This window comes from Anguilla rostrata, chromosome 14 (assembly GCF_018555375.3).
Source record: "Anguilla rostrata isolate EN2019 chromosome 14, ASM1855537v3, whole genome shotgun sequence".
Lineage (NCBI taxonomy): Eukaryota > Metazoa > Chordata > Actinopteri > Anguilliformes > Anguillidae > Anguilla > Anguilla rostrata.
The window spans coordinates 21,355,863-21,378,637 of NC_057946.1; the positions used below are offsets into that span (position 1 = coordinate 21,355,863).

The following is a 22,775-nucleotide window of genomic DNA, read 5'->3' on the forward strand; positions in this document are numbered from 1 at the left end:
TGACCTTCATTTACATTTGTGACAAGGAAACAAAGTTGCTGATATTTCAGAAGCCATAATGTATAGGCCTACATGTTTTGTTTTTTGTTTTTACTGTAAAAGCAAATTTAGAAGTTTAGGCTTTCAAGTTTCAATCTCCCTCTCTGTCAACTCAAATCAGGATACAAAGGGAGTAAGTCTCCCTTATGATTTGAGTGGTCTGCAGAGATTATAAACATCTAATACGCTGAGTCCAATACACAGAGAGAACTCTCATTTCCTTCTCCACCCATAATCTAAATCAGGTCACCGTTTCCCAGTCTAAACAGCCAGGTGACTTATTGACCACAGTGTACATACAGCAGTGTTTAGATAACTTCCCACCCAACTACTGGTAGTTTTTCTTAGGAATGTTTGTTATACAAATAAGGGTGTATGCATCTATTTAAAAAAATACATAAACACAAATTTATATGTTTACACTAGCAATGGTGTAAGTTTCACAAAACCAATAATACAATTACATAGGACGCATAATGTAAACACATTAAGCCCTATTCACCAATGAAACAAACAGTTTATGACAGTGATGTCACTCTGGTCTGAGCTAAAGTCCAAAGATGAACAAGCTTTATACCAAAATATAAAATGCCCTGAACTGCCTATATTGTACATTATATTTTGTTTGTATGACATCATTTCGACCAAAGCTGTAATATGTGGTTTTACAGGAATGTAGCAAAAATGAAGGACAGGTATGGGCTCATCTGGCCAATTTTAACACAATTAACTCGGGTGCACACCTCCATTCCTTGAGCACTAGTCTGCATGCTGGTTTTTGTTCCAACCAATTATCCTTTAGTTTTAGTTTTCAGACAGCTCTATAAACTATGCTGGTTCACTCCTGTACTTGAGCACAGTAAACTCTTTAGGATACACACGCAGTCTGTGGCTGTAGCTGGTGCTCATACAAATGTCAGATCAAGATATGACTGAGCTAATTAAGTAATTAGGAGCATAAGTTAGGAGCATAAGTTGGCACAGAATCCTGAAACGGACCAGCCCTTCTTGTGCATCCCTGAATTAAGTTACAAAGTAAGAAATAATGACAAAAAATCTCTTTTACATGACACATAAAGAAGACTCCCCACTCTCATCCTTCAATTTGGCCTGGACACAGAGGACAGCAACTGTAGTGCTCACACTGGGGAGAAAAACATCTAATTGTCTGGAATTTAAAAGATGGGTTCCACCAGTCCCGACATTCCTCAGTGTAACAATGTGTTTGGAATTAATTCAAAGCTCTTTAGCTTTGAAGTATGATACATTCTTTTGAATTCATACACAATGTTTTTGTGTTGCATTGCCCATAGTTAAGGTCAAAGGACATCATGCCTAGATGGAACAGAGATCAAGGTCACGTGATTATGTTTTCTCTGTACTGCACAAAGAAAGGACAAATATTCTTCCACTGGTACATTTTTATGCATATTCAAGAAAGCTGCTGGTTTTGTTTAGGTTTTTCTGTGAAAGAAAGCCTTTGAAAGAAATTCCAGAAAGACGCAGTTTCACACATTTGAAAGTATTGTCCATTGCCAGTGTGCTTCAGGTCATAGATTGCCTCAATGTGATCGATAACCCTTTCTCGGTCTGGCATTGTTTGGGGACCTCAAAAATCCTGTCAAAACAGAAAGGAGTTTGCCAGTATAGACAAACGAAAAATGTGGTGAATATTTCATATGTTATTATGTTGTTCAATGTAAAAACAGCTTGTATTTAAACGACCCTCAAGACATCAGCGAGTTCTCCAGAAGATTTGTATTCAGTTAGTTCAAACTGAAACTGAAACTTCTCTGTTCTGCTCGGCTTTCTGTGAAGCTTGTCTCCTTTGTTACAATGTTTACAATAATTTAAATACGAAAATTTGTGCAGGTTAATTCATTATGAATAAAAGTAAACTCACAAATGCAGTGTAAGAGTTCAAGGTATATATGGAACTGTTTTAACCCTGTATTCACTGCATAGACCTGGAAAAACATTTTCTCAACCATATGAATTGTACAGCATCATTCCATAACCAATCAGAAATGCCTGCACATGCAGCTGAAATTCCTGTTTTAAATTCTTTATAAAAATGCATTCATGATATATCTACACAACTGAGATGATTCTTTATGACTGCATATGCGTTTGCATGTCTTTTAGTACAACATTTCCTTTGAATTTGAGCAACAGAGTGCACATTGGGTCTGCATTATTTCAAAAGCTCTTTGTATGAACCCTACAGCCAAGCAGGACTTCCAATTACTATTTGCGCCTCTCATCTGTGCAATATTATTAGCTGTGTACAAAAAAAGAAAAAAAAAAAGAAAAAAAACATTAAATAAGATTATGGAGTTACAACTTGCTGTATCAGTGTTACATGTTTCAACTACTGCATACATTGGAGCTTTTAATATTGTTGAAGTTGCTGGTGTATTGGGCACTTTAAAACCTTTGCAGAACATCCCAGTCCGATCTCAGAAGATTCAGTTGTGTGTGTAGCTACTGTTTATATTTGCTGTTTAAACATAATGCTCTACATTGCGCACGCATTCGTGTTTTGTCTGCATCATGCTGAAGTTTTTTCTGTTAATTCATTTGTTTTTATTCCCACTATCATCAAATGATAGTGCTGTATATTCTGCAATTAATATCAAATAAACTGCTTTGATTCATTCACATTACCTCCTGCTGTTTGTGGTCTTTTCTGTGTAGACGTATAAGCTGAGGGGGAAAGATCATTTTTTGCCGTGACAATGGGGATGTTTGAGAATTTTTACTGAAACAAATTCACACATTAATGTAAAGAATTATCTCATCGCAATTTCTGAGCACTTGTGGCAGCAGACAGGTATTCATTTTCACATAAAGCAGAAAACCTATGCTGCTAAGAGGCTACCAATCCACTTCTGCTGTCAATTTTCTGCAGTGGGTAGTCTTCATAAAAATGCAGCTATGCTTGGTTAGACGTGGACACAACAGGCCGAGTTGTTTTTCTCCCTCAACTAAACTCCACCAAAATGGTGTAATCATCTACGAGCACCAGAATAGAGAAACCGGCAAACGGGCCTTTACACGGATTACACTGTCGTTCGATTCCCTTCAACTCCACAGATAGCTTGCCTGTTCCTTACTCTGTCTGGCACCTGTTGTCCTGGCAACCACCACCTTCTGGGGCCTTATCTGTGGACATTTGGCTTTTCGTCACCTAGCGGGAAGATCAGAGACCAAGGTAATGCTGTGCTTGCCATAATCAGAAAATACTTGCGTGAGGCAAGTTTTGACTTGCCTGGGGCAAGTATGCATCATGCAGGGGGCAGTACTGTGCACTTCTTTTCACGGGGCACAGCCGACCTCAGATTTAATACCATTATAGGAAACACCCGGAATTGTTTATCCATTAGCCATGTTTCAGGAATCAGAAATGGGAGCCAGTAATGACAGATCAGAGGCATACCTCAGCCTATGGGAAGTGTCTGAAGAAGGCAAGCCCTTAAATACAGCACTGCATTAGTATTCATGAAGAGCTCTGTCCAGCCTCCCTTTAGGTTAGAGTAGAGGGGGAAGCTACACCCCCGCTAGCTCAGGCATAAATTCCCTGCCATTTGACCACTGTGCAAATTACAAGGACAATTATACCCATTTTTACTACTATCAAAGGATGCACACGGCGTTAGCCCTTTCCACCCTTGGATAAAAGTGTATGAAGCAGGTCATAACGGGTATTGGATTATGATGTTTTTATATTGGATTGTAGTATTGATCACAATCACACTAAAGGGGCTGTCCATACACCCGGCAACACAGCTGCCTCTCAGCACAGCAGGTGCCCATGGCAACCCAGCAATGCAAACAACATGTGCTTCGGGTGTTCATGACCAATTTGCACTATGCGCAAGCTGAGAAGAGGAATTCACTTTAAATGAAAACGCGCCTCTTGTTCGCGGAACGCGCTAAATTAGCGGCGTGAAGCGCTCCCAGATGCGGGGCCCGGCACGGCACCTGCACTCCGCTCGGAAGAACCTTCCGGAATCTCCCAGATGCACGGCGAGCACGAAGGCAAACAAACGCAAGAAGTGCAATCAAATATTTATTCTTAAATGAACATCTCAGTCGAGGTCGACGTATATACAGAGGAAGTCACCTTTTCATGAAATCTGCAGTTTTTTTTTTTTGTTTTGTTTTTTTTCTCCATAGCATTCCACCCGTTTATTGAAAAGGACATTCTTACATAGACAAAGCGAAAGCATTTTCAGTTTCAAAGCAGAGAGCTCTACGCCACATACACGCATGGAAGTCCTGGTTTAAGGTGCACTAAGTTATGTTTGGAAGCCTGCATCTCTTCCATAAATTAACTAAATGCGTTTATGACATTGTACTGGCTGCTCACTAAATCAAATCTAACATTTTATTAAACAAATAAATTAACCTCTACTTTCTGATATTTCCTCTACAGATTCATCGACTTCACTGCTGAAAATCGTTTTTTGTTTTTGGCAATGTAGAACCCTAAAAGTACAAGTCTCACCAGATAAACCACACATCAGAGTTTAGCTATACATACTTATCTGCGAAAGTACACACTTTCAGATTCATTTTTTCCTCAAATGTATTTAAGTACTTATGTAAGTCTGAATGTAATCAGTCTTAAATTATTAACGCCAGTAGTGCAACATTGCAATGATGTAATCAGTGACACACAAAATCTGCATAGTGCCTGTTACCAAGCTACAAGTGTGTATAGTCAAGAGCTCTACACACATCCCTTATGAAAAATCCTTTAGTGCAATTTAATATTTCCTCAAGAAGGTAAACATTTAAAAAAAGAAACTTCTCAGAGCTATCTATAATGTACAACTGTCATAGTTAAACATTTGGTATGCTGCTCAATGGGTCATTTCCATTTCCCGACAGTAAAGCTCTAGTGATGTCACAGCAACGAGGGATTCTGTGACTCTCTGGCACAGAGCCTGTTCTCCATGTTGTGAAAGTGTTTGAAAAAGCTAGAGCAAGTTAAGCCCACACAGGACTGCCACAAACTGTTTCCTGTGTGTGGTGATGCTATTTAAACTGTGCTTACCAAACATGTGAAGGTTCTTCGTACCTTGACTTTAATAGCACAGGGATATTTTTCAAACGCTTCAGAGAAAAGGCAAAAGTTCATCTATTACCACCACAACTACACAGATGCTATGTTATCACAGCACACGGCAACACAAAGCTTAGTTTGAGCATACTGTGAACGTTCTATACTTACACTAGCTAATAGCCTGCTATATAGTGTTTGACAGAAGAAATTTAAGCTTTACCAACTCAGATCAATTACCTGTTGTATTAAGTATTGATCAGTTGCTTTCTTCACTGGGTGAAGTACACTGCAAAGACTGAACCTGGCAGGATGCATCTCCTTCACTCAGGCTCTGGTTTTTACACATTGCCCACTGCACCACCCTAGATAAAATACACCACAAGGCAAACCATGGTATTAAAATCTGGTTTTATCATCTGATCAGCATGATAACAGTAAGTTTGAGAATTGACCATTTCTCAGAAAACAACCCCCAGGTTTCAATTAAAAGACAACCTAACAATGCATGTGACTGAGCTGCTTTTAGTAGTCCTCCCTTCTACAGAATGACATTTCTGACCCCAGTTCATATGTTCATGTCACTTTCTCCCTCTTCCCCCTCCTGCCCTTTCCAATTCAACCCCTCCTATCATCCTCCCTCACTTTCCTGCTCGTCCATTCTCATTTCATTCTCCCATGAAACCCCCCCCCCCAACCCATAGCCCCAACCGCACCCAAACCTTGCCCAGCTCCTACCAATAGCGTCCCAGCCCAGCACACACCCTCACGTTGCAGATGTCAACTGGAGCCCTCTCAATGAGAGATCGCACGGTGCTGCAGACCCAGAGTCCAAAGAGTCCCAGAGTCCACAGCGCTTTCGCTTCGCTGTGCTCCCTTTCGGACGCACACTGGCCCTGGAGAGCAGCAGCCCCTGAGAGCAGCGGCCCTAAACCAGGGCCCCCAGTTTCACCCCCCTTAATCAACAACATCTACGGGCCACTTGGGAAAAGCGGGGGGGACAATGAAAAACAGATTACAGTGAAGGTGAGAATGCACTTTACTGTATTAACTCACATTAAGTTGCTGATGCGGTCTGTTTTTATGCAAAGAAAGAAGACTTTGGGAAGCACTCGTTAAGGTTCTTTAGAGTAAACAAAATTAACATGTATAAATGGCTCATTTTAAAATATAAATAAAATAAGTTAAGCTCAACTACTTCTGAATGTTCAACAGCAGTATTAAAAAAAACAAAAGTGCACACGGGTATGACGTGGAAAAGAAAGGATGAGCAGAGCTCAGTGAGCACGTCCTCTCTCTCCCATCTGCCTACGGTGGTAACAGGAGCAGAGGCCGGCAGTCATGTGCGTTACGCGGTCATGTGGCAGCTATGCCTTGTGCGAGGGGAGCGTGAAGGCACATGGTCAGGTGTGTTCTTTTCAGGTTTGCTCAGGGAATAAACAACACTGAGGGGTTCGTCTGTATTTCTGTCTAACTGTCTGTCTGTCCGTGCACACAGGTAAGGGTGTCACTGGTCCTGGAGGCCGCAGCGCTCTGTCTGTCTGTCTGTCTGTCCTTCGGAGTGGCTGTGCGCACGCTGTTGTGCGATGGCGTAAAGCTAGCGCTAACGGGCCCTGGCAGGAATGAGAGCAGAGTCAGAATCGGTCCAGCATCTCCACCTGAACCCACGTCCAGCAGAGGGACGTCCTTTTCCCATAAACACACAGTTCATCTGGGACAGCCGCTGACCTGTCTGCCCACACAGACAGAGGGTCACTGTGGCCCGGTGAGATCCTCCTGTGTGCAATAAGATCTCCTTCTGACAGCATGTATGCGTGTGAGTTCCCCAGAGAAACAGCAGGGAGCAGCAGAGAGACACAGGGCCCGGATGAGCCCGCTCTGCTGGGGGCCTCATTCACAGCCCTCTGAAGGGGAATCTCTAGAGTGAAAGGGGAAATGACCAGATGATTCTGCTAGCAGAAAGGGGTTACTTTTTAAAATCCTATTCAACAAAGGAGGAATGCGGTTTCCCAAGATGCACTGGAATGTTAGTGCTGTTAAAACTGAGAAAAGCCTTCACGCTGTTTATTTCTTTAACTTTGGGAGGGACGAGGGGAGACAGCTTGTCCTTTCCAACGAGTTTCCTGGTGCTGTTGTGTTAACTCTGGGGCATGTCCTTTTGCCTTTGCAGTCGGGGGGGTCTGGGGGTGTTGGGGGTTCGGGTCAGAGCTTCTGGCTGGAGAAGAAGGCCTTGGTCTGGCCGCAGGTGGGGTTCACACACAGGGGGCAGCGCAGGGTCAGCTGCCGGGAGCACAGCTCGTTGGATCTCAGATGAGACCGAACCAGGTCGGCGAGCGCCTGTGAAACGTTAGCACAATCACCGTGAGCGCAAAGCCTCATTCAGGGAGAAGCACAGAGCTCACGTTTACACATTTTCACATTTACATAATGCAGGTGTTCAAATGTGCAACAGCAGTTTTTCAAATCCACAGTCTTCTATTCACAACTGGAGTCCACTCGGTGCCTTGGCTCTCACCTTGAAGAACAGGGGGTTACCGTTCAGGGATTCTGCCCTGCGGATATTCTCCACACCGCACTGTGGAAATGGAAAAGAATAAAAATGAATGAATTAGTTACACATTTCCACGTCCTCAGTTTCATTCAAATGGTTACAATGTGTACGCTCTCCTGACAGCGGGTTCCTCTGGGCTCAGCTCTGCATTATGGGAAATGCGTGATGTATCACCGGTATTAACGGGGCTGCACAACTGGTTCTAAGCTGGTGTGAACAGCGGCCATGGTGGCAGAGATAACCGGATCAACTCTCGAAGCACAAACACCAAAGATGGAAGTAAAAGTGTGAACTCACAGCAACCTGATGCCAGTAACCACCCACCCAGCATGCCAATCCCCTGAAGCACTGACACCAATACCAGTATGGACCAGCTATTTAATGGGAGCAGAGAGCAGAGGTCTTCATCATTTCCCCACATAAGGGGTATCGGGTTCCACAGCCCACCCCTCCTGGGCCACTTCCAGTAACCGTGGAAACATAACCACGGTGAGCCCTCCTCCTCCAATCAGGGCAGGATCAATGGGAGGGAGCGGCTGCAGTGGGTTAGGCACCGGCGTATGGATCTGCGGTCTGGGAGGTGCCACTGAGAGCACAGGCCAGCAGCACTTACACCAGGGCACTTACACCCCACAGGAATGAGCACAAAAACAACAAACACACTTTCTCTCACACACACACACACACACACACACACTTACACCCCACAGGAATGAGCACGAAAACAACGAACACACTTTCACACACACACACACACACACCCCACAGGAATGAGCACGAAAACAACAAACACACTCACACACACACTTACACCCCACAGGAATGAGTAAACACACACACACACACACTTACACCCCACAGGAATAAGTATCAGAGAATATATACATATACACACACAGCCATGACTTGTCCTCTGAAAATACACTCACACGCACTTGAATTTGCCCACTCACATGTACATGCGCTGTACACATTTTTTTAAATCCCACTTCACTAACTTTTTGTATGCTTCTGCTTCTGAGTTCATATAAATCAGCCGGGTGCTTTCGTCTTTTGGGAAGACAGAGCTGTACCTTTGGTTGCAGCAGGTTTGAAAGAGTTCTCCTCCCCTCATTAATCATTACATGCTGGGGTGTATACAGATCTAGGGCTGACTCTTCACTCATAAACTTTGACCTTGTTCCAGTCTGAGTGAGCCCATACCAGAGTAACAACCATTCAGACCCCACTGCAACACCTTCCCCTTCACTCCAGTTCCACATCCACTTCCAACTGAGAATGCGGCTCAATATATGACAAAATTCTAATCACATGACTTTTAATTAAGGAGATTAAAGGCGCTTGCTTGCTCCAAACTGATTCCTTGTAATGAGAAGTGCTCAGGTGAAGAATGTGCTCATCTAAGACTTCCTGGATCCCATATGCTGATAAAGAAATTGTAACAAATAAGTCTAATTTTCTTCAAGGTGCCTCAAATGAAGATTAGAGCAGAAGATGACGGACATGTTGAGTGGGCACACGCTGTTCTGCCTTGAACAGGGCCCGTATTCAAAAGCATCTCACTGTAAGAGTCTCATCTAGCCATGGGCTTCCATTCTCCATGTCCTGAACTCATCCAGTAAGAGCAGAAAGACAAACCCGATAGAAAGAGCACCTGTGTGGCAGTTGTGTTTTTAACCTTTGGAAGAATAGTTTTTTTAGAAAATTCAAAATTCTAAGTCAGTCTAAGTCTAGTTTCAGCTACAAGTAATGATTGTTACATCAGCATTGCAATGTTCAGTTAAGAACATTCTAGTCTGATTTGTGACCTCATGCCTTAACCCTTTGAAGAGTGCATTTTTTTTAACCAGTAGTGATTGTTACATCAGCATTAGAATGTTCCGGTCAGAACACTCTGATCACATATTTATGATGTAAGAGGACAAAGGTTTAGGTAAGCACTGGATGCATCAGAAGTCTCATCGCTGGAAGCGCGCGGCACGCGGCACTGATGCATCCGGAGCAGTGAGGGCGTCTCCCTGTGGGGCTGCTCCACACTGACCTCCTCCCCCAGCACCTGGGAGTACTCGATGTCCAGCTCGTGCAGCGTCTCGATGTGGTCGCTGGTGAAGGCGATGGGCACCAGCAGCAGGTTCTTCTTGCCCCGCTGGCACAGCCCCTTGATGACGTCGTCCGTCTGCGGGCCGAGCCAGGGCATGGGACCCACCTGGAGGCGACGGGTGGGGGAGAGAGAGCGGCCAGTATCAGAAACAATCTCATTATCCCGAAATCCACCTCATTTCAATCAGGGTTCCTTTCTTGAATTCATAGTAAAGTGAGAAAAAAATGGAAGGAAATGATGATGTAATATGATCATTTCTGTGATTGCTGCTTTACAACAGTAACAATTAACAGCCTCGGTCACTATTATTGAGCCTGTGACTTAATTTTGTTAATTGCCCAACCCATTTCTGCAAAACTGTTTCAGTGGTCTTAACATGTATGGAGTACTTGAAAGGAACTGACTAACAGGTGTGTCAAACCAAACAAACTCCCTGTTATGCCTGCTAACAAAGGATAGTTTAAACGGAATTTTCTGTCGCAGCTATGCTTCATAACCACCAGATGGCAGTGTTGTCCCACATCCTGCAGAACCATTGAGTGAATGAACTCATTATAGTCGACCAGTGCTATTGCTTTTCCCCACATTGTGATAATGATCTCAACCACCGAGTGCTCAGATTAGGCCTGGGGTAGCATCAAATCTATTAGCGAGTGTATTTCTATTCACACTGGCTACGTATTATTCCACAACCGCAAGATTCCTATGAAATGAAGGGTGACAACAGTGTGACCATTTGCCCAAATGAAATCAAACTTCAGACCCCCAGCACACTGAAGGTAGTGCTGGCGGCCTGCACATGCGCTACCTTGGACTGCCAGACGAGCCGGTACGGGTTACAGTGCTGCAGCCTCTCCATGACCCTCTGTACCGTGGCTCCAACCTCTTGGGGGTAAGGGTCACCTCGATTCACCACCTGCAGGAACACAGACCACGTCGCTGCTGACTACCACCCCCCCGAGAGGTCTAAGCGGCACCTTTCAGAGGTGTCAGCACTCAGGAGAGATCCAGACCCCACCGCGGTGACAAACACAAACAGACTCCGAGCGCAGGGCTCTCTTTTTACACCATCTAATGCTGCTGTGGGCAAAACATCCGTAATTAGCTCTGCGGCAGCATCTTTGTGTTTAGCTAAAACAGGAAATTCAATGTTTAATGATATAATAATTATAATGCATGATAAATGACGATTACATGCACTTACTTGAAAATGTTCCTCAAGTAAACTATTTTTCTGGCACATCAGGTGACTTAAATGCCAACTGCATTCAACCAAAGCATCTCATTGGATTTATTCCCCACATAAGCCTTTTCAGACCTCTTAAGGCCCACTGCACTCTGAGCATGTGTACGTTTAAAGGTGAAAGCACACTCACTGGCTTTAGCAAAGAGGGAAACTCTGTGTTGGAACGCTCACAGCACACAATTCACAGGGACCAGGTGAAGAACATTCCCTCCACACAGTGTAGCTCAGCACAGTGTCATTGCATGCACTAGTGCGGTACAGCCGTCAGCCACACGCAGAGCCAGCGGGACAGGCCAGTGAGTCTTCCTGCAGGCAGGTGACAGAGCGACAGGGAGAGACACAGACTGCCTGGGGCCGCGGGAACAGCGTCCGGGGAGACAGACGCAGCCCTCCACCAATCAGGCGGCAGTACTCACAGACATGGGGAGCGAATGCGCAGAAAACAGGATGACCACGTCGTCCCTCTTGTCTGCGGGGAACTTCTCCAGCTCGTTAAGGATGTGCTGGGCGAAGCACTGGGAGGAAACGACAGAAAAAGAGGGATGAGCATCGCGCCCTCACACACAAACGGGCTCCTAACGCCTGCACACCATCACAACTTCTGTCCTTCTTAGGGGCCTTCAAGTGAATCCTTCATACCAGTGTTACCACAGACTCGTCCAACTGAACCACAGCCGTGTCCTGTGGAAAGCTTTTAACTGCTCCATTTCAAATACACCCAATTTAGGATTCATAAAGCCTCATTTTGCCATCATTAGTGATGCTGTGGTCAAACGGGATTTTCAAGGCAAGAGTCCTTTTATTTGTGCATCCACCTGCAGAGCATTCATAAATGAAAACAGCCGTCTGAAGACAGCAGTGTACAGTAGCCAGGGTACAACAGCCTTCTGGTCTAAAGACTGCCCTCTGTTAGAACACGTAATGAATCTCATGCATTCATTACAAACGTGTATAAATCTGGAAAAAAATGATAAATCATTTGGAATTCAGGTTCTTGCAATAGTGTCATTTGTTCTACCACAAAAGGCTTGACTGAAATTAAACAGCTCTGACATATTTAATTGTTTTTTGCACAAATATATGCAGAAACGGTTCATTAGGAAGAGATCACAGGAAGTGATGATTTGATTATTTTTTAAATTTAAATCTTATTTTGTAAATATTTTTAATGATCGCATTAATATACTACAGGGAAGTGTAATACACAGTCCTTTAATGTGATCAATAAGGTAGCCACATTAATCACAATCTGATGTAATATCCGATGTTTGATCTTTAATTCATTAAAATAATAAGTTTGATCTATAATTCATTGAAAAAAATCCATCACTCTCACTGGCTATGGATCCCATTAATGATGTCTTATCTCTACACATTAACAAAAACAACACACAAAAGCATTCCATGAAACGTGTGAATCAGTATCAGACGAGAGAGTCACAGAGGAATTAGCGAGCCCTCCTCTCATCTTCAGGGCTCAACAGACGCACTGAACACAGGGTGTGCCGGCGTTGAGTCGGGCCAATCTGAGTCGCCCTTATTCATCTCAGAAGCGTCGGGAGAAGACTGCAGATTAGCGCACGCTGTTTCCCGGCCAAAAATAACCCTCAAGGAGCAGCTGGTGATTCGCAGCCATGATTAAGGACCGTCAGGGTCTCTATGGCAACTGTGCTGCTGGAGCTGAGCTTGCTGGGCCTCGGACAGAGTTCCGCTCTAGTGGAGCTGGCTGAACAGCGCGAGGCTCAGATCGATGACCGCTGGGAAGTGTAAGGGGGCCTAAGGATAGGAATCAGCGTTGAGTGGAGAGACAGAATCAGGCTCTTTGGGTTTTGCAGGTTCCCCCCCTTCAGCTGTCCATTCTCCATGTCAGTGAACGAGGCTGTGACCACGCCCCTCTGCCTGTCACTCACCTCGACGAGGAGTGGGTGTGTGGGCCATCTGTCAATCACGCTCCAGCGCATTTTGGGCCGCTCCCTTCGGTTGCTGTAGTACCGGTAGATGGCGTTCAGACTGCTCCCTGTTAAACAGAAACATCATCACTATCATCATCACCACCACCACCAAGAGAATGTGCCAAAAACAATCAAAGAAATTGAAACAATCCAGCTTATAGAGAACGCATGCTCCTAGCAAGAGGTGCTTCATTTCTGTGCCAGGATTAAATTCAGGCCATAACGCAGATCGCTGTACACAAACAAAAGCTCGTCTGAGGCTACTGAATGCTGCTGTAGATACTGTGACATGGAGAAAGCTTAGTATTTAAGTTGAGAATGTGGTGGCAAGAGCCAAGTGGCAGCTAAAAATGGCAAATAAAGGAAGATAAAACAAAATGATTACAAATCTGCATGTGGTCTTAGCTCTATTAGGATTCACCTCTTCACCAATGGCAGTAAATACACATCTGTGCCATTTAAATCTTTGTAACTGTGCCAGTGATCCCAGCTAATAGAAGGGCCTCTGCTGTCAGGCAGCATAGCCATGTTTTTAGATCCATACATGCGCAGGTGCTGTAGCTGAGAACTACAGTAGCTCTGCGGCCATGTTTGTTTCGTTGCTTTTCATGTTTAAGTTTGTTTTCCAATTTCTTGTCTTTTTTTTTATTCCGTTATCTTCAGGTGCGCATGGGCTGTGTTGATCATCACTGAAGGGGCCAGGTGTCTGTTTTTAACCAGCGTTTGTGCATTATTTACCCATATGTAAAGAACTTGTGGTTGTATGCATTTTCTTCCCAGTAGCAGCCGTTATTCGTAGCAGCGTTTATTTCGACTGGTTTTGTGGAGTGATGATTGATGTGGCTCAGTGTACTGAATTGCTAATTAGCTAACCGCCCACTATGCTGGGGATAGTCAATTAGTCATTCAGACAAAGGCTATCCTCTCCTAGCCCGTGGCTAAATGATGCCCTTCCTGCCAACAGGACCACATTGCACTTTCTTCACAGGAAGGGTGCTGACATCTGCAATTCTTTCACGATGGAGTCCTCGTACGCATTAGCCAATCATCTCCCCAGACAAACCCTCCTCCCCCGCTCCCCACACAATGGCAACCCTCTCCCTCTGCCTTCTCTCCTCTTATAGATGCTGAATGATCTCAACATCTATCATCACGCTACCTGCTCACCGGATCCCATGATAAAACTTTTTTTTTTAAAAACAGCCATTTCATCCTGAAGGAATTGAAAAGCTCATTTCCGATCTCATTTTAAACTTGAGAAGATCCCTTTTATTCTGCCCTTAATCTGTTTAAAATCCTTTGTGCATTGTCTGTTGAACCAAACGGCCAAAAATGCTGCCTCAGTTATAATCATGCTGGGTTTGCTCATCAAAAGCCAGATGGCCGCTTGTTCTATTTTGGGGAAAAGGAGGGGTGAGTCTGGCTTTTACTTTGTCATTGGCAAACACTATTGGCTGACTCTGGCTAGTCGATGGTGATGATGTCACTTCCTTTAAATGAGAATTCTTCCTGACATAGCGATGCAGATGGGAGATAAGAAGGAAGAGGAAAGTACATGTGAAGCAGGAACTTGTTCTGTGAGGAGAGGCTCCAGTCATTATCAGCTCCCGACAGCACAGAGGGAGGGGACTGGGTGTGGGACACACACCTCAACGTTCATTTTTTGTTCTTTTTTTTTATTCTAACCATTTTTTCATTGGTTGTAATTACTGTAATGTTATCCGACTCCAAAATAATGTTTTAAGTTATCCTCTGTGCCAACAGTTGTACATAGAAGGAGACTGCAAATGAGGGACTACGGTGTTCCAAGATCTTTCAGCGCCCAATGTACACACATTCAATGACACCGCCAACTTGTTTCCTATGACATCAGCTTTCCAGCAGCACTAGACATAATTACACTATATGGAAAACCTAAGGTTACGCAATACTATGTCCACACTGTAGTTCTGGGAGCATTCCACTGAGGCAGCGGAATGATTGCAACAGTGCTATCAGGGCAATGGCATTGTCACTTTCTGAAAACTTCCCTGCCAGCACAGTAAACAGTCTGTGCTCCTTTGGGGGCCTGATAAGAGGCACGGTTCTGTAAAACACCCTACAGGCGGAAAACATCCACATTCCAAAACAGACTTTTATATCATGTGGATTGCTCTTACTCCCTGAGGGTGAGCCATAAACCGATCCGTACATACTGTAAGCGATCAGTGAATTTCCCCTGCACGGTCGTACCTGTGGTGGAGCAGCTGTACTGGGGGTACTGAGTGAAAGCCACCGCCCTCTCCACCCCGTCCTTCTCCATCGTCTCAATGGCCGCCTCAGTCAGCGGGTCAACGTACCGGAACCCAATGTAGAACTTGTGTGGAGCTTCAAGGGAAGGAGAGGAGAAAAAAAAAGAACATTAAATAGTTTGTCGTCACCGGCAAAGGCATCATCTGGCTACAGGGAGAAAAAATTGCGGCCTGGAACCAGCAAACAGGTGCGCTCAAAATTTTCTGTCGGTGACAGGAGGTTTCCTCCACAATAGCCGTTCCTTCAGTTTTTCTCTTTATAGAACTGAAAGCAATATGCAAAGTCTAAGGACTCCAAACTCCAGACTGATCACATTTCTAGTGCAGGAGGATTCTTCCCTTGTTGGTTTTGGTGCAGCGATGACGAGCATGACGCAGGAAGTCAAAAAGCTTTACTTTTCCGGAGCAGGGGGCCATTTCTAGTGTGGATAAGGTTCTCAAGCATTTACAAAGAAGGTTTAGCTGCTCTTATAGGATTTAGCTATAGCCAGTGGCAGTTACATAATGAAATCTATGGGTTAGACTCGAACTGAGCTAAATAGACACTGCGACGTCTGATCCAGAAGAGAGGCACTGTGTATTGGTACCACATGACCAGGGGCCATTCATTAACATACAGAGGTATCTTCTGAAACTGCCTAACAGTAAACAAGTCATTGAACCATTTTTAACCTTATCCACAAACTATCTCTGAAACCAATTACATGACTTAGCTGCAATTTAATTTTAATGAACCAACATTCAGGTTTGCCAGCAAAAATCACCATCTTTTCGCTTCTATATTAAGTATTAATGTTAGCTTTCCATGCAGACTATCCAGGCACAGAAATTGAAAACACTGATGAAAACACAAATGAAAGCAAACACTATGTTTGCTTTAATGGCGTGAGGGACAGCCAAACAGTGACACTGCTGAAAAGGTACAAAGGTCAGTTTTACCCACAGACTGTACAGGTTTAAACAAATAGAAATGCAATAAAAACATGCAAGACCGACCCAATGCCTTACGGTCACCAAGAACATTAAATGGATACATGAGGTGGATTAAAAAAAGAGTGGAATAATAGCAGGAGCCCTCTCTCAGCTAATCAATGAGCTGGAGGGCGTGTCCGAGCGGGTAGGAGGGGCGGAGCCGCTGGTTTTATCTAATCGCTAAGGAGCAGGCTACGACCTACGCCTTTTAGGGGAGTGTATCAGCCCACAGCAGACTGCCCCGGCCCTATGCTCCCACAGGCTGAGGGAGAGGTGCTCTCCCGCCCTAGAGCTGGAGCCAGGCCAGGGAGGCCGCTCCTCCCCTGCACTGCCTGCCCTACCTCACCCTCGCCTGGGCGTCTGCACGCCACCACTGGCTGCTCCGCTGAGAGCCAGGAGACTCAAACAGAGCAGAAGAACGAGGAAGAAGGGGAGCACAATGGCACATTAATCATTCCTGCTCGAGTCTGACAAGTTTTGCTTAAAAGCCGAAGATTAACAATGATTGGTCAATGCGACAAGCTCATTTGCATAACAACGCAGAGGTGAAGGCTTACTATGTCTAGTGGGAAAGCTCTAGTTTTACTTGGGTGGGGGGGGACCTTGCAGAACCGGAAAAAATTTACCCAACCTGGTTCTAGCTTTATAGTACAAATGGCAGACAAACACTATAACAGGAAATATCAACTTGGCCGTTTCAAAATACAAGATCGTTTGTAGTTCACCCGAAGACAACTCCAGAAGTCAAAATATGGGTGTAAATACCTTTAAATTAACATGTACAATCAGCACTTTACGCTCACTGTTCCATTTAGAATCCAATGTGCTGTAGGACAGACACAAAATAACAGATTGTGTCATTGCCCAAGTACTTGTGGACCACACACACACAAAATGCATACCAGTTTTGTTCCCTTAAAGTCCCACTTCCCCCTCTAGTTTCTCGAAGCTTCTGAAATGTGCACAGGACGGTCTCTGTCAGAACTGTGCGATAGTATTGATGAGCTTGTACAGAGTGGGGTAAAGTCCTATAGCTTGGGTTCAGAACAGCCTATCGTGTCATATCAGAAGCTTGTGGCTGACCTCAGGGCACCCCCATATCATGCAATCCATCCTCTGCACAAACGTGTCTGTTCTCTAGAAGGCTGAACAGTCTGTTTGTTTTTGCTTTTGCAAAGTCATCGGTGGTGGTTTTCCACAGAAGAAGCGAGGGGGCCAGATGCCTCAGTTCCTTTTTTAAACTAAAAGTACAATCGCTGACAAGTCATAACAGAATTCAAGCAGCAATTTCTCCAAAGAGCTGTGTAATCCACATACAGTGGTGTTCCTGTGGTGCCAGTTACCTTTTAAATCTATGAAATTAATTATGAGAATTGTATTACAATGGCAAATCAGAAGACTGCTTTTGAAGAGTTTTACATAATTCTGTATAATTCATATTTATAATTTGCAAAAATGAATCAGGACAAAAATCGGTTAGGTTACTACCACAGTGAACGTAAACTAACAGCAACACAGGGACTCAACAAAGTTTTCCTTCAATACAAACACAAGAGACTTCAGACAGATGGCTGTGGTGGCGAACCAGAAAAAAAAGCCAGAGTGAACCTGACGAAACAAAACAAAGGCTGGAGTCCCGCCTCCTGGAACAGGGCTGAAAGTAATCTGCGTGGGAGAGGTGGCCTCACCTGTGTCAGGGCACATCTCGTCCAGCAGCTTCACCATGCCCTCACCCTGCACCGTGGTCCACTTTTTAATGGGGGAGCCGCCCCCAATCCTGCTGTACTGCTCCTGAATCTTAGGGGTGCGTCGCTTGGCAATGAAAGGTCCCAGTTTACTGTTTATGGAGGAAAAAAAAAACGAACTCATCAAAATATTAACTAATTAATTTATATTAATTTCCTGGACTTTTGCAAGCAAACACCACATAACGACTGACAAGACAAAGCACAAGAACAGCAATGTTTACTTGCAAATAAGTACGACGGCGTAGCAACTCTACGAACTTCAAATCCCTCCTATGTTTCCTGGTTACCGAGCATTAAAGCCATTTCTTACCTTTGCACCGGAAGCGTCATTAAATCCGTGTCCATGAAAAGGCGAAACAGAAAGTCATGAACATCATCCAGCTTCTCCGGTCCACCCATGTTCAGCATCAAAATTCCGGTCTTAGGTTTTCTGTAGGAAAAGGGAACTGATGTACATCCAGTCTGACATTCGCTGGCAATTTTTTTTCTTCTGTGATTAATTTTTATTTTTTTGGTAGTGAATTACTAAAGAACAGAAAAAAATTACTTTGTGAATGAAGTAGAAAATGTACAGAAATGAAGATACCAACAGAAACCAATGTATGCATAGTTCGGTAACAGAAAATATTACAAATTTTAAAAAGAAAAAAGAAATTTAACAAATAAATAAATTAGTAAAATAAGTTTAAAAAAAAATAAATATAAAAGGTTTTCTGGATATTGGGATAAGAGCTTTTGTGCATTCAATACCTCTTACACAGGGGACTGCAATTGCTGATGTCACTGAATTTACATTACTGTTCATCCTTACCTCACTATAACCAAACGCAATGCTGGAAGCCTGAAATTCTTCAGTTATGTTAACTTGCAACTTTCGTAAAACCCTAAAAATGCACAGCGTTAAAGGCAAACAAGCGTAAGTGGGACAGGGAATTTACCAGACTTCCTTCTGGTGGTGTGAGTGATCCATTCTTTAAACTTGGTAACTCAGTAACTTAGTGACAATGAACACAATCTTCATCTCACTCACTGTACTTCTATTTAGCTGTGTTTGCTTCAATCACTCGGGGGTGAACAATTCTCTCATGCAGGAAACATTGGACAGTTCTCCACTTTCAAGGCAGGCGCCAAGAGACTTTTTCCAGCAGAGCCATTCAGTGGCCAGAGGTCACTTAAGGACAATGCTGAATGGACTGTGTCCAAAACAGTGGTGCTTGCAGGAATAACTTTCTAATTTTAAAATGCAACGTGTCACACATAATAGGCCTACATAGTATGAAGATGAGACCATGCCCCCAGTCCTACAGTGGTAATTGAAAAAAGCACAACACAAAAACTGAAATGTATGCTTATAATTCTGAATAAACGCTAAAATATTTTCACTTGTACAGCCTCCCAGGAGTTACACGAAATGCATTTTTTTTCTTTAGACCACAAACTCTTGAATGCTCTATACTGCACCTGCCATTGTATAGTCAGCACACAAAAAAACGATTTGGGCCAATCAAAGACAAATACTAAAAATGAAACAATATTATAAAACCCACAAAGTGAGTTCCTTTAGAGTGATGATGACCGCAGCTTAACCTGCCTTCTCCATATGTGAGTATCACTTTCAATTAAATATCAAAAATTCACACTTGCTTTCTATTGTCAGATCATGTGCATGCTACAACTCAATTGGATCTCTGCAAAAATTATCCATATTGCTCACTCAGAACATAAATACACATTTTATTATAAAACTTAGATATGCCATAGTTCATTCCATGAAACAGGGCCCTGACAATGGACAAACTAAATAAGCACACTCTTCAGTAGTGATGTAAATAGTGCCCATTACAGTGTATCAACCCTGTGGAAGGGTTCCTTCTCCTGACAGATGAACAGAAAAATGTTTTGAGGCAAATAATGGAACAGAGTGAGGCTATACATTTGATTTCAAGGTTAAAGACTCCCATTTCAAAGGCCACACATTACCCTTTATCATGAGTACTCCATATTACTAATAATCAAATATAAAGAAAACAAAAAAACATAACCTATGCAAGTGACCCCTTGATTAACTGAGCGCATCAGTAATGCAATGGAATTACTGAGCGGGGCTTGCGTAACTCTACCTGCTTTCCTGAAAATGAGGGGCTGGTTCTGGTTTTGCAATGGCTGCAGCAGCGGCCGTGGACTGCCATCTGAATGAAGCATTGACACAAAGAATGGTGGGAGTACTGGTCCGGGCAACTACGGAAAAGAAAGGAGGGGAAATACCCACTGCTTTATTTAGTGGGCTGTAGCAGTGGTATCTGTTCAAGTTAATTCGACGTCTTTCACCTCATGGACTAGCTACTGTCCTCATGAACAGGAACTGAACTGTCATTAGACCGCGGTGCACTAGCAAGCTACAGGCACGGAGGGGCGCAGCGGCGCACATAGTTATGCAAGCCTCGCACCATACGTTGTATAACTTCGCAAAATGCACTGTTAACTTTAAGACCAACAATAAATATACCGTTTCTTTATAACGATAATCAAACTCATAAACATGAGCATTGTTTATTTATAACAAGCAAACGTTTGAATCTCTTACGTAAACCCCACATACGTTAGCTCGCTAGCTAGCTAATAGTTCAAGTGTACTGATGGCTAGCTATCGTGTGCCCTGGCTAGCGTTATACTAAACAGTTCGAACCACTAACCTAACATCATAATCAGAAACGTAATGAAGCATACTTATCTGAATCTAATTATCTAAGTGTCACAGCAAGTCGATTGGTCTTATGAAGCTAAGTTAGCGTTTACCCATCTCCCGGTTGGGTTTTACCTTAGGTAGCTAGCCCACTGGCTAAATGAATAACATTATGGCACGCTAGCTAACTCAGCTATACATTTGCAATTCGAGTAACTAAAACAGCAATGCAAGTTCACGAACTAGCAGGCTGACTATTCGATAAAGGCTTGATAGTCAGATACTGTGAACAGGGAAATAAGACTGTCAATAGTACGGTTTTTAAATGCCCACAGCTGGTGGATAAAATACTGAAACTGGAAACGTAGTAAATACTGTAGCAATCCACAACTGTTTAGATATAGTACAATGTAAAATCCCATCTGTTAGTTAAAAAAACTTTTTTATCTGCATTAAAAAAGCAATAACTATCATTAAAACTTACATTGGAACATACGTCTTGCGCTCCCCAAGCCTGCCATGATGACTGTGCTTAGGCAAAGTGGTCCTCCTCGACTGAAAAACTGACTGAATTGAGTTCCAGGTAATATTTGCCCGTAACTACCGTTTTCCAATATCCTCCTAAAGACAGGAGAATGCTGCTTTTCTTCAATTCCTGAGACATGAACAGAGCGCTCACTGCCAATGTCACGCCGGTGGATGATGGGATCCCTCCCCCACTGTACGGGACTCCTCCTACTCTCACGTTCTTGAGTAATGAAGGTGACATTACTCTCCAGATTGGGCATAAAGCCCCTCTGTATTGTAAATTGCAGTTCATAGGGAAATAATACAATTATATTTGCAGTTTATTCACACAGGCTGCAAAAACTCACCTTTCTTAATATTACCATTTCTCATTGTCTTATTAAAATTCCACAATTTCAGCTCGATGTTACAATGCTGCGATTTGCAGCAAAACCGCCACTTCTACTCCCAATTCTATCACTACACCACCACCGCTACTACAGCTGTCACTATAATAATAATAATAATAATGGTAATAATAATAATGATAATAAATGTCAAATTGAAACTTTGTTTAGAATAACTTGTTTTCTCTTTGTTTAGAATAACTTGTTTTCTACTTTTACCGCGGAACAACCGGCCATAGGTGTTTTAGGTTACTTAATTCAAATAACATTTATAAAATATAAAGCAAAGTGACGAGAACATGAGAAGATATAATAATTTGGGCGCCGAGCTGTTAAAGTAGAAATGCTCGACATACTATTAAGGGGGATTTTCTCTTATTTGGCAATCATCTACCGAATCTCGTGAACCCGACGTAACAAAACAAAAGGCATTCACCTTAAATGACTTGCAAGCACTTGATGAAATATCTTGATTCATCTAGAAAAATTAATTATTTCATGAACTCAAAATTTTTGATATATTGTTTTCCTGGTTAAAATGATGTTTTCATTTGACATAATGTGTAAAATGTGTTTTAGAAATTGAAATCAAACGGTGCATGCCAGCAAAATATGCCATCTAATTGGGAATGGTAAATAATTTGCAGCGATAGAAATTTAGATTAAGTTTTCTGCGATTAAGGAAAGTGCAGAGGAATGGTGTTCTTACAATAAATCAATTAATGGCAAAAAACATGGCATAAAGTTGCAATACTGAGAATCATATAAATGATCAATTCTGAGCATTCACATTCCCATTTTGTGCCTACATTTCTATATATTTTGCTGGCATGCACCGTTTGATTTCAATTTCTAAAACACATTTTACACAGAATATTTGCATTAATATTATTGTCAAAGATGCAATTCCTTACCTTTAACAATATTGTCTAAGTAAATTTTTTGTATTTATATTGAAGCAGCATGAATATAGTGGCACATATATTTATTTATTAACTTTTATTTATTTATACCGGGTAAGTTGACTGAGTTTGCATGCACATTTGCAGCAATGCCCTGTCAATGTTTTTCGATTGTGGGAGGAAACCGGAATACCCGGAGGAAACCCACGCAGGCACGGGGAGAACATGCAAACTCCACTCAGAAAAGCCTCTGGCCAGGATTCAAACCATAGACTGTATAAAAATATTCAAAACCCAATCCTTCTTTC

General features: G+C 43.0%; 1 protein-coding gene across 2 annotated transcripts; it reads right to left on the reverse strand.

Annotated features, from left to right (window-relative positions):
* Positions 1 to 4,098: 4,098 nt before the first annotated feature.
* fech (ferrochelatase) lies at positions 4,099 to 21,368 on the reverse strand. Of its 2 annotated transcripts, none has more exons than XM_064308449.1 (11): positions 21,136 to 21,368; positions 20,089 to 20,206; positions 18,279 to 18,398; positions 17,909 to 18,057; positions 15,190 to 15,324; positions 12,916 to 13,022; positions 11,422 to 11,520; positions 10,568 to 10,675; positions 9,700 to 9,864; positions 7,623 to 7,682; positions 4,099 to 7,444 (listed from the first exon to the last, which is right to left on the reverse strand). In XM_064308449.1, exons 1-11 carry the CDS (start codon positions 21,170 to 21,172, stop codon positions 7,310 to 7,312), a joined length of 1,233 nt encoding a protein of 410 aa, XP_064164519.1. In that variant the 5' UTR covers positions 21,173 to 21,368; the 3' UTR covers positions 4,099 to 7,309. The 2 variants fall into 2 exon arrangements, with proteins under 2 accessions (XP_064164519.1, XP_064164518.1); XM_064308448.1 differs by having other exon boundaries at positions 20,089 to 20,236.
* Positions 21,369 to 22,775: the final 1,407 nt, after the last annotated feature.